General features: G+C 47.7%; 1 protein-coding gene across 1 annotated transcript in view; it reads left to right on the top strand.

The window, feature by feature from the left end:
* The first annotated feature begins 12,143 nt into the window (after window positions 1-12,143).
* The window catches only part of IFNLR1 (interferon, lambda receptor 1), a 4,240-nt gene continuing 3,952 nt past the window's right edge, over window positions 12,144-12,431 (top strand). The window contains exon 1 of the mRNA XM_010000592.1: window positions 12,144-12,201. Within this exon, the coding sequence (XP_009998894.1) occupies window positions 12,144-12,201 (58 nt within the window). The remainder of the gene's footprint in view (window positions 12,202-12,431) is intronic.

Genomic DNA, 12,431 nt, shown 5'->3' with positions numbered 1-12,431 from the left:
GAACTATTGCTCCTCTCTCCTCATTGGACATAGAGGCCAGAGGAACTGTTGACCCTTTACTTTCACACTGAATGAAGATTTGCTGTTTTGAGGTATTTCCTAATGGTCATGCCAATAACCTCCTTCTCTTGCTCACCTTCTTGCTTCCTCACTCCCCTTCAAAGTAGCTGAAGGCTACAAAAAATGCTGGAGGTGTAGTGGAGTCATTTCAGATTGATACTGGAACTCCTAGAGCTTGTCTCCATGGTGGAAACTCAGGGAAATCAATTTGAGTTCATGAATGGTAATAACTTGAAATAGGTTGGTAAAATGGCCCTGAACTCACATGCAGATGCTCCAGTTCAGACTCAGAAAGCCTTAAATGAGTCAGTTAACCTGAACTCGCTTTCAATTAAATTACAGTAAATCCAAAGAAGACCCCTACAATTCTGATTATAGAATAATAGAATCATAGAACTGTTTTGAAATTGAGTCTCTAATTGAATCTAAAGGTGTTTAAATAGCTCACTTCAAATTCACACTTCTAAGACACTGCCAAGAAAAGCTTGAAAACACAACGGGAGTGTAACACCAAGTGATCTCAACCAAGGGGACAGGGCAAGGAAGTGCAAAGTAAGAATATGTAATAATAAGAATAGTAAGAATAAGTGCAAAGTAAAAATATAAAATCTTCCAGATTTAAAGAGCTTGCTATGAAGGAGATGTGCTGTGAAGCTGGGTCTCTAGTTAGGGGGTAAGTCAGATCCATAATGGACCTGTGGCAGCCAAGAAAGAAGACAGGAAGTTGGACCTTCACAAAGAGGTGGGTGGGGAGCAGTTTGAGCTCTCAGAGCTGCTGTGCTCCACCACGTGCTTGTTGCCATCACCACTTTCACTCTTTAATTAGCAATGCCAGCTCCACCACGCTGCCTGTGCAACACATCCCACCCAAGCTGGTTTTCATCTCAAGAAATAACCGGGAAGACAAACCATGCTCCAAAAGGGCACACCTCTTCCTCAAAGTCACACAAGAGATCCACAAGCAGAACTCAGCTAAAACCCAAGACTGATGCCCTTTCCACCAGACCAGGCTGCCTCGTTCTTGGATTCTCATTTTGTTGCTCTCAGTCACTTACCTGCTTTCTCATAACCACAATGGGACTCCGCTGGACTGAAGTTAATGCCTGTACTGGTTTTCCTCAAGCGTGGTGGTACAGATGACGTGTCACCACACCCACCTCATCTAGGAGTGAAACACTAGACACAGCCTGCACCATCCTGCACAGAAAAATCTGTATAAGAAATGTACATTATTATTGCAAACACATTCCTAGAAGCACAAAGGCACCTGGTGAAGACACTTCCTGGTTGCTCAGTGCATGTGCCCAACTACCATTAGCACTAAAGAAAAGTAACAAAAGCCTGGAAAGACCCATCCTCTTGGGTGAAGGTTTATCATGGTGCCAGGTCATCAGAGGAGATTTTAGGGTGATTCTCAGGGATTAAGACCTCCCATTCCAAATCACTGACACTTGACATTCCTAATTCAGCTGTGAATTTGTAGAAAGTGAAACAAGGCCAAGTTAGTGCCAAAAGAACCAGAAAGATGTGCAAAATCCCTCTCAGCCTTGGCAATGCCCATGCTCTTAGTTAACTGAACTCTTGAGCAATTTTTTGTCTCTGACCATTCTCAAATTGGTTTCTTACAACAGCAAAACTAAGTACTGACTTTCTTTCAACTTATCTGATAGAGTTAAAAGAAAACACCCTGGCTATGCCACTGCATCACAAGAGCGGCTTTGATCAGCTGGAACTGCCAACACACCTTGAAGCCTGTTAAACATATATGACTTGGCTGATTGCATCTGCCTGTTCCCATTGAGTGTGACTGCACTGGAGCCACCCGCTGGGAGAAATGACCTGGGTTTGGGTTACTGGCTACTCCTTGAGGTTTTTCACAGGAGGAACTTTCAGCCCTTGGTGTTTAGAATGTCACCCAGCTCAGGTAAGGAAAGGCCAGGTGAAAATGCATTTCTGAATGAGCTTTTAGCAAGAGCTGAGCTTCGTACTGTGGTTCTGAATGGAGAAACCTTCCAGCAGCGCAAACCTTCTCCAGCTCCCACGGGCTGCAAGTGCTCATGTAAACTCAGCTGATGAGGTTGAGCTCCTTGGGTAGCAGGTGCCACCAGTCCATGCTGGTGATCCCAAGTGTCATGCTGGACACTGCTATGCTGGGGTTCAGTTTTCCCAGTCCCTGCTGAGTCCCCCTGCATACAAAGGCCCTCCCAGTTGCACACAGCTCTCACACTGTCTGGCTCAGAAAACTGAGCATAGATTTCAGACTCAGCTTTTACAGAGGAGATGAGGGGAGCAGATGGAGACAAATGGTGGAGTAGCAGACATACTGCTGATGAAATGCTAAGACATTTCTACACAGGCCATGTGGGGAGATCTCAGAAACCTCCTTTTTGGTAAAAAAACATAAGCCATTTCCATCAGCCTTTAATTTCCTGCTCATTTTTCAGGACTGTTCCTAGTTCTCCTCCAGAGCATGAAACACCAAGGCCATCTCATCTCCTGCCCTCTGGGAATGTGGTTCTGGCTTTGTAGGTTATCAGGGGTGGGGGAGGAAGCAGGAGGGAAGAACGACAGGGTGCTGTGCAGATGATTCTCATTAATTTTGGAAGGAGTTATAAAAAGTAAGCTTTAAAGTCTATCCTAAATAGAAGGATTCAGCTGATTGAGAACTCATCTGCTTCTATCTCTTGGGTAATCATGAATACACTTCTGCTGTGTCACTTCAAAGGCACAGCACAGCTGGGAGGTTTTCATCAAAGCTTCTGCATGTCTGGGGGAGGTTTTCCCCCCCATGAATATACATCACTGGAGGCTCCTTTTCCCAGCTTTTCCCATGCCTCTCTCTGATTGATCCTCATTTCATTCAGATGAGCTCTTCCTCTCTGGATGGCTAAAGGGCAAGAGACAGTTCTCTCCAAAGCTTTCCCACTCGCCTGGATGCCTCTCCGAAGATTTTCCTCTCATCAGAGAGGGGGAGGGCGGGAGCTGTTCAGACAAGAGATTGAGCCTTTAAATTAAATTCTTGTCATCTGAGGGCTGGGCCTGATAGTAGCGGGGGTGGGAAGCACATTCTCCCAGTATCGGGACTCTGGCCAGATCCTCATCTGGTGTAAATATGTACTAGTGGACTGATCTCAGCAGTTGTGTCATTAAAACAACCAGCCTTAAAACACTCCCCTCTCTGCCAGGCAGCAGGTGAAGCCACCACCATCCTCTGTGTGTCTGCCCTTGGTGTGAGCACCACGGATGAGGAACATTTGCTGAAATTGCTCAATTCCCGTCTTTTTTTCAGTGGGCAGGGAGGGCCGGGCAGCCCGGTGGAATTTCAAACACTCAATCACCCTCTGCAGGGTTGGGATTTCACAAGAGCCCAGACCCTGTGCGCACCCAGCACGTGCAAAGTGCTGCTGGAAATCTGGGCCCCTCTCCTCATCTCCGATGGGAGCTCAGCCCTCCTGGAAATTCTGGGCCTGGTGCCACTTAGTTACAGCACGTCTCCTGGCTGGTGGCCAGATCAGAGGAGTCTGAACCTCATTTTAACTCTTCTGCCCTCCACCCTCTAGTTGCATACTCCCTAAGGCCAAAATGACCCCAAAAATTGTCAGGTCAGGACACTGCTGAAGTGACTGGATATGGACTCCCTTACACCACTGGCCCCTATGAATGAGAACATGTTGCTGTTGATGATTTAAAGAAAAATCTGTTATGAATCTCCTGTGCAGTGACACATGGAAAAGTGACAGCCTTGGAGATTATCAATGTCTGCTTTTCCAGAAAGATCTTCCCCTGTGCTAGTGAGACCTTGCAGCTGATGGGGACCCTCTCTGAGAGCAGGAGAGCTGCACAGCCACCAGCAACCACCCACCAGCAAGTTTCATGAGCTTGTGTCCTTACAGCCTCCTGTGCATTGTCCCGGAGCTCAGAGACCTGTAAACCCACATCTTGAACCTTTGCCAGGTCCCCAAGGACATGTCACCTTCATAGAGACTGTTCCAACACCATCATGTCTGTTGGTACCTATAAATGCTGTCATCCATGCTCAGTTTCAGGCTGTAACTCTTCCCCTTGGAGCAAGAGCCCCTCTGCAGGGGCATTCAAAGCTGGGTCAGTTGGGTTGGTGCTGCATGTGATTGGGAACATTTCTTCCCCCCAGACAGTGATGGGATTTTCCCCACACCAGTCCCCTGAATGGTTAATTAGATCTTGAATGGTTTATCACTTCTTTCACTGAGGTGTGTGGCTGGATTTACTTTGACACAAGCTCCTTTCTGAATTGCAAGTTGGCAACAATAAAAGGGAGAAGTCTTTAATTAGTTATCTGGCTAATTAACTTTTACAGCACTGTATTGCTTTGGCATCCAAATATTGCAATGCAAAACATTGCAAACATTCAAACAATGACTACCCACCCCACCAGGAAGCTACTGCCACTAGTGGCTGCGGGGGAACAGCAGCTCCCAGCCTTGGCTGGGGTGTGTGGAAATCCACCTCTGGCTGTGCCATGTTCCCTGGGCTCCCTGCACATCCCTTTCTGCAGACAATTCCCTTGCTGCTGCTGCTGTTCAAACTCCAGACACACAACAGACATGGCTTCCCCATGTCGTACTCCTCCTTCCCAGCACGTGGCCCTCACTCTACTATTGAGGGAAATATATGGAAGATAAAACTTATTTCTTGCTTGAAAGGGGCATGTAGAGGTTCCTGCATGCCCCTGCCATGCAGGGGGGAGTTTCCCAGTCAGGGCCAGTATACCTGCATCCCATAGTCCTGCTCCAAGGGACAAACCTCTCACATCAGACAAGGTGACATTAGATCATGCAGTGAGGAAACGCTCTCCAAGAGGGGTAAGCTCTGGAGCTCGTGGGGTGACCCCCAAGAGCACAGTTTGGCTCCGAGACTACAACAGACAGGTTGCTAGAATTAACTCTCTCTCTCTGTTGAAACATGCAGGGTCCCCACCACTTTTCCCACGCTGATCAGTGAGAGCTGGGGGTTTCGGGAGGCACGGTGCCCCCGGGACGTTCCCGTGTTGTTCTATCTGCACCTTGTGGGCTAGCACATGTTTCACTCCGTGTGCGCTGTAGTTTCGCCGTTACTGCATGTCCAGGCAAGCTCCCTAACTGCTCTCAGCAGGAGCACAAAGGCCCTGCAAAGGGAAGGGACAGGTTTCAGGAAAAGCAAGAGAAGTAGCATAAAACGGGCCACCAGCCTGAGCCCACTGGCTAATCAGTGCCATCCCACAGGTCTGCCCCACTGCTTGGGGAGGCACAGAGGGAAGGCAGAGCTGTCTGATCTCAGGCTGCCATCCAAACTGTGTCTTCTTGGCTGTAGTTTGCACTCTAACTGAGATCTATTTAACGGCTGTATTTAATTTATTTGTGGTAGGAAAGGATCCTGCTTGCTGGCAGGCCTGATTCAACCAAGTAAGATCAGGGGTGAGGCTTTGCACCCTTCCTGTACCAGTCCTGTGGGATCTGGGGAATCAGCTGAACTGCCATCTGACAGAGTCAGTGTCTCTGCTCCAGAGCGAAGTTGCTGCCTTTGAAGTTACACAGCCAGGTGCCCAGGAGGGGTTGCTGCAGGATTTCAGTAAAGCAGCACTGTTTGCACACCACAGAGCTGCATACAAAAAGCAGGTCCCAGGGAAGGTAAAAATGAAGTCGGCTGAGAGCTGCAGCATGAGTGACCACTGCAGCATGAGCAGGGGGCAAGGCCCTCTCAGCATCCCATGAACATGCACATGAGACTCTCCTCCACATGTGTTTGCTGCAGGCAAGTAAAACTGTTGGAGGACATAGTTTCACTCTGGGGACACAGGGCTGGTGCCTTGTTATAAAGGAGCTTCTCTTTGCTGAGGAAAAAGAAATCTCTGCAGATTTGCACTTGGTAAATGATAAAGCAGCAAGGGATGGCAGGGGAAGGATGGATGAGATCACAGATACAGGGGAGGAGATGAGGGAAGGTTGTCCCCTCCTGGTACCAGTTCTGAAACACAGACCTAAGGGGATGCAGATGCCTATGAAGCCTCTCATTTTGCCCCCACTAGCACTGGCCCAGCCAGGCTGAGCTCCTGAGCTCTGCCAGAGGGGGATCTGATCTCCTGTCCTTTCCTTCAGTGCCCTCTGCATCCCTCTGGAGTCATCCCTCTGCCTGACTGCAACACTAAGGTAAGGAGCCTTACAAGGGAGAAGAGTCCTTTGTCCTGTGACTACAGATGCTGGTGCAGGTCTGGAACAGCTGGGAAAAGATCCCTCTCGTCAGGCAGCTCCTGAGGCCTTGTCAAACCACCCTTCATACCTGCCAGAGTACAATGGTCTAGTGAAACTGTGACACAGGTACAGTCCTTAACACAAAGGTTGGCCTAGAGGGTCCAGGCACCTTTCCAGGTTACTGTGTTCTCCTTTAAATCATGGCCCCTTGTATCAGGAACTGTGTCAGCTGCGGTTGCTGTGTACAGGCAAAGCCCTGGGTTCCTTTAAACATCCTGCCCCAGAAGAAAAAATAAAGGACATGAAATGATTCATAGCACTTGTATGGGGAATATTTTATGGTTTTGTTTTTGCTTTTTATTTTAAGTCTTTTCAGACTCAGTTTAAAAAACAAATCAAGCCCATTCTCTTCTCTTCCTCCTGGTGACAGGTTGCCCAAATGCCTGTCTGGGTCAAGGGGACACTGCTGCTTTTTATTTTACCATCTAGAATTGCCCAGCTCTGCAAATTTTTTAACCTCTTAATTCCCAACAGCATTTTGTTCTTTACTCATACCTACATTTCTCTCTATTTGCTTTCCTAAACCTTCCAAAGTAATTTCAATCAAATCCAAACACTCAGCAGCCTGTATGTCAGGCTGGTTTCTACGCATAAAGAGGAAAATATTTTCCCTCCTGAGCTGCAGAAGATCAAGTGCCCCCAGTTCCAGCTCAGAGCCAAGCCTTCAACAAAAAGATTTTCCAGGGATAGACAAGAAGGTTCAAGCTCACTCAACTAGTTCACCAAAGCCAGGATCAGACTCACTGCTAGAGCTCCTTGGTGTTATTGTCATAGAAGCACAGAATCACAGAATGGCTAAGGTTGGAAGGGACCTTAAAGAACATCAGGTTCCAAGCTTGAGCAGGGACACCTCCCATCAGACCAGGCTGCACAAGCCTCATCCAACCTGGCCTTGAACATGATCAGGGATGGGGCTTCCACAACTTTCCTGGGCAACCTATTCCAGCACCTCACTACCCTCATGGTGAAGAATTTCTTCCTGGTCTCCCTGGAGCCTTCTTTTCTTCAGGCTGAATATTGGGACTCCAGTCCCAATTCCTTCAGCCTGTCTTCATAGCAGAGCTGCTCCAGCCCTCTGATCATCTCTGTCCCAGGCTGTCACGTTGTTATATCTCCTCCTCCTTGTGTGTGTGGCTTGTGCTCTGCTGCCAAAGCCACAGCTGCAGCCTCTCACTGGGGTGGTGGCTGTTTCCACACTCCACATTCCTGGATGGTACAAACTCGTCCTACAGACCTACCTAAGGCAGGGAGAAAGAGCAGAGAGTTGGGCCCAAGAACCACCAGAGAGAGAAACGCTGTCTGAGGAAGAGAGATCCCTGCACCTCAGGTCCAAACTTGCCCTCTTGGTGCAAGAAACTTGGGACATGGGAGGAATTTGCCAAAACTGGGGACTTTGGAGTTAGTTGAAACATTTCTGTCTCTCCCCAAAGCCTAGATTTCCTTGGAGAACAATGTGTTCCCCACAAAACTTACAGGTGGTTTCCAAGGAAAATTTTGGAACTGGGAGAAGTCTCACTTTCAATTTCAGATTGTTTGTTGTTTCGATTTGGGCTCATGAGTATTTTCTCAGACACTGTCATGCTCGTTCCCTTTCCAAACAGGCAGTGAAAAACATTGAAGGAAAAATTCCTCTCCTGCCCTCAGGTTTGACTTTGCCCAGCTCTGAAGACAGGCCCATACTGCACACTTTTACCACCACAGTTACATCAGCTCCACCACCTCCAGAAAGAAAGATATTAAGCCAAGAAAAGCAATCCCACACTAGTGAAAAGCTTGTACCTCTGCTAGGAAGCTCTGCACAGCTTTCTAAGTCAAAGACCTTATTTTCTGACTGCCAAGTGATTTTTTTTCTGTTCCTCAGCCCCCATCTGCACTATACCTGTGTGGAGAGGGATGTGCTCTGTTTTGGGGTTGGTATTTTTTTTAGAAATTACAAGAAATGCTCCATGGGGTGTGGGCTGGTTGGTACAGCACCGAGGGCAGGGGCAGCAGGCTCAGCTGCAGGAGCAGTGCAGGTGGCTGCACACCCTGCACACCCTGAGCAAAGCAGAGAAGTTAATTAAATAGCAGGAAAGGAAGAGACTGTTTAAAGAGCTGAGTCTGAATGACGAAAGGTCTTAGTCACTCATTTACCAAGATCTTAGGCAAAAACATCTTTTAAAATAATTTTTAGCTGGATCATGTTACTTGAAGAAATTTCTCAGATCATCCAGCAAAAAATACTGGGAAATGTCACTCTCATTGCCTGAGACTTTAGTGTCCAGCATGTTTGTGACAACTGCCACCTCCTCTGCCTCCTCTTACGCTAAGCAACCTCACCTAGCACAGGGCTATCAGAGCTGCTTGAGAAGAATTATTTTTGTCCTGCAGGAATTGAACATTTTCTTCCTAAAAAATGTTGAGTTGAAACTTTCCAGTATTTCAACAGAAACCTTCTCCAAAAACATATTCTTGTTTAATTAAGAAAAAAACCCTCAGCTGTGAAAGGCTCTGTCTGAAGAGCCTTTCAAATTTTAAGAAATACTGAAAAGGTTCTACCAGTCAGTCCTTCACACCTTGTGGTGGTGACAGAAGTGTGAGAGCACACGGGAAATGTTAAGCATGCTGCATTTATGGATCAGTGGTTTGGTTTCCCATTGTGCCACTCATACCAGAAATACCCTGTTAAATTTTTTAATATGTGGGCATTTTTCCAGTGGGATCAGGGGTCCTCCCAAGCTCCCAGCAGGCAGCACACACAGCTCTGCCTGAACAACTACGTGGGTCGGGTAAGAGCAAAAGGAAGAAGCTGGGATGACAGTACTTTTGCCTCCAAAGGTCTCATCAAATCAAACCACAGCGCAAATTGTGCCCTCTTCACAAGATCAGGACTGTATTTCCTGCAGTGCCCTTCCTCAAGAAAGAAAGGGATCAGTCAGTCTGACTCAGGAAAGGTTGCAGGGTTTTCCCTCATGGTCTGAATCATCTGTTGCAGGCAGGGAGGCAAGAGGTGGCAAAACTGAGAGAGTGCCCCAGGTATCATCAGTACCACAGCAGGGTGCAAGGGCCCACCTCCAGATGAGGCATCTACTGAGGAGTGACAACCCCAATCCAAAGCACTTATGCACCATATGAGTAAAACGGTGGGAGAACGTGGGCACAGCATCATGATGGATGATGGAGAGACACCAGTGGCATTTCTAAGCCCCATCCCCTGCTGCAGCAGGAAGCTCTGTCTGCAATCCCAAAGTCATCCTGGGCCAGCAGACCTCACAATAGGCTCCCTGCACACCAGCGAGTGCAACGGTGCCTCCTGCCCTTCACACGTGGGTAACAAGTCCTGCTTCTGCTGGCACCTGATCCATTGTCTGCCAGGGCACCCAAGGCCAGGGACAAAGACTAGTTGAGCAGAAGACAAAAAATTAATTGTGTACAATGCAAACTCAGTGCTCACAATTAGAGGATGCTGTTGCAAATCCTGATGTAAGCCACTGTACAGGAGGAAGGAGTTTTAGTGAAGCCTGCCAGGTTTTTAAACAGGTCTAGATGTGAGCCTGTTGCTTGGAGGAACAGATGTACTTTGTTTGATAGGCAGCGACACCTCGTGGCACCCCCAGCCCCACCCCCGTCCGCGTTTTGCTGCCAACAGGACACTTGTTTTTCCCGGAATGGCTCCTCCGTTACGCTAAAATCAGGGGCAGTTTAGCCACAGGGACCGGTGGAGCCCAGATTTCAGGGCTGATGTTTCACAGGAAACGATTATTATAAAATTCGCCTTTTGCAAATGCTGACTAAAATCACACGTCACCTTTAAGAGAAGCTGCCCGAGGGCTCCTAGCAAGACCATAATGAGACTGGCTCCAGAATTGCTTCCTATTTTGTTCAGGTTGCCACAGGAAGCTCAAGAGCCGGTGCTGGCACAAGCTCTGCAGTTTTGATGCTAAAGAAGAACAGACCTATGACCTTCCAGACCCTTATTTACTTTCAAAGGATTCTAGTTCTTGTTGCACAAGAGAAATTGAATAGAAATTAAACAGAGGTAGTGAAACAGCCAAAGAACAGGAAATTAACTGGTAACAGAAGCTGATGCTAAGAAGAACTGGAGATTTTTGGAGAAAGTTGTGATTGGGGAAACTTGTGTGTCTCCTCCTACAGCTTGAATCATACCATGTTCAGGGAAATGAGACATCTGGTGCCTTCCTGGTAAACACACAAGCTGTGTGGAATTCCCTGTTTACAAGGAGTCACACGGAAAAGACAAGGGGTGATGGGCACAAGTTGCTCCTGGGGACATTCTGATTGGACACAAGAGGTAAATTTTTCACCATGAGGACAGTCAGACATTGGAAAAGTCTCCCAAGGGAAGTAGTGGATTCCCCCTCATTGGACAGTTTTAAGTCTCATCTTGACAGGGTGCTGAGCCACCTCATATAAACTACAGTAGTACCTAGAGAGGTTGGACCAGATGATCCTTGAGGTCCCTTCCAACCTGGCATTCTATGACTATGATTTTGCCAGTACCAAGCCCAGCTCCTTTGGCTTCTCTTCTGCCTACCACCCAGAACCTGACCTTCACAGGTAAAACACCAGGCTGTCTGCTGGGCTTGGTGAGTTTCCATCTGGGGAAGCCCCAGAAAAGCCCTTTTTCTCTTTGCCGCTGTCACCTTCTGTGTGGTATTTTCATTGACCCGTTTCCTTTCCTCGTGGCACGGGCCTGGATGTGACTGAGATGGGAAGAGCAGGAGATTAGACATGGCAACTGAACAGCCTGCTGAAAAAGCCAACACCTTGAGAGTTTCAGAGCTGTAAATGCCAAGGCCAACAGCAGATGTGCTCACAGATAAGGCAGCACAGGGGTCAAGGACCATCAGGTGTTGGCACAGTCCTGGCAGCGGGTCCTGATCTCAAAAGATAGTTTTGTATTGATGACACATAGTTGGTAAGTGGTAACTAAGGCATAAGGAAATTGCAGCACTGGCATCCAGCAAAACCACAGGATTTATCGGAGGGAGCCATGTCCTTTCATTCCCCCACACTGTGTGAGGGGCAGATGATCCCTGTCCCATTCCTGCACTTTAATTCCCCCATCCATAGAATCATGGAATGGTTTGCTTTGGAAAGGACCCTAAAGATCATCAGGTCCGGACCCCTTGCATGGGCAGGGACACCTCCCACCAGCCCAGATTGCTTGAAGCCCCATCCAACCTGCCCTTCAACACTGCCAGGGATGGGGCAGCCACAGCTTCTCTGGGCAACCTGTTCCAGTGTCTCACCACCCTCACACTCAAGAATTTCCTCCTTATCCATAAAGTGGAGTCATTCCCTAACGTCTAAAAAACATTCTTAACTCAGTAACTTAAATTAAGAGAAGATCTTTGGGCTCTTGTACACCCAAGACTATCATGTTTTCACATATTACTGACTGATTACTGTTTTTTTCTCATTGCTAGGCTAGTATCAGATCTCTCAGGCAGTAAAATCTTACTTGATTTCTATTAATATTTCACAGCCACGTAGGTAAATTCCAAAGGTCAATTTTTAAATGAGGTGCCTCAGAGGGTTGGAATCGCACTGTTCTGTGTGGCTTTTGCACCTTCCCCGTGACAGAGAACCCAGTTACACTGGAGGGCGCAGCTTCTCTGTCCCAGCAGCTCCCCCAGCTGCGCTTTTTCCGGCTCAGGGGGCAGGTCTGGCTGTAGCAGGAAGCGCCGCTGAGCGCATGGGTGCAGTTCCTCACCTCCATTCTCCGTAATTTATGGAACTTCACACAAGAGGACAGCATGATGCAAAGGTAGCAAGGAAAGGAATACATGGCAAGTGCAAAAGTTCTGCTTCGGTATGTCTACCTGGAGGGTGGTAGTCCTGATGGCGTTGTGCTTCCTGCGGCAGACCAGAGGTAGGAGACAGCTGCTGTTACCTTTCATTCCACCCTGCTGTCTGTGGCTTGGCTTGTAGGAGGAAAGTCAGAGGGAAAATTTAAGCCTTTTCAGTGGGAATTAGTCACCTGAAGTGAAATATTCCACTGTACAGAAATGACAATTTAAAATCTGTCTATAGAATCTGTCTTGTTGAAACTTGAGATGTACACGTTTACCTGCTAGCCACAGGAAGTGCCAGCAAAGTGCA

The sequence above is a fragment of the Chaetura pelagica genome, unplaced genomic scaffold, assembly GCF_000747805.2.
Source record: "Chaetura pelagica isolate M959 unplaced genomic scaffold, ChaPel_1.0 scaffold676, whole genome shotgun sequence".
Taxonomy (NCBI): domain Eukaryota; kingdom Metazoa; phylum Chordata; class Aves; order Apodiformes; family Apodidae; genus Chaetura; species Chaetura pelagica.
This window is presented reverse-complemented; position numbering and strand designations above follow the sequence as displayed.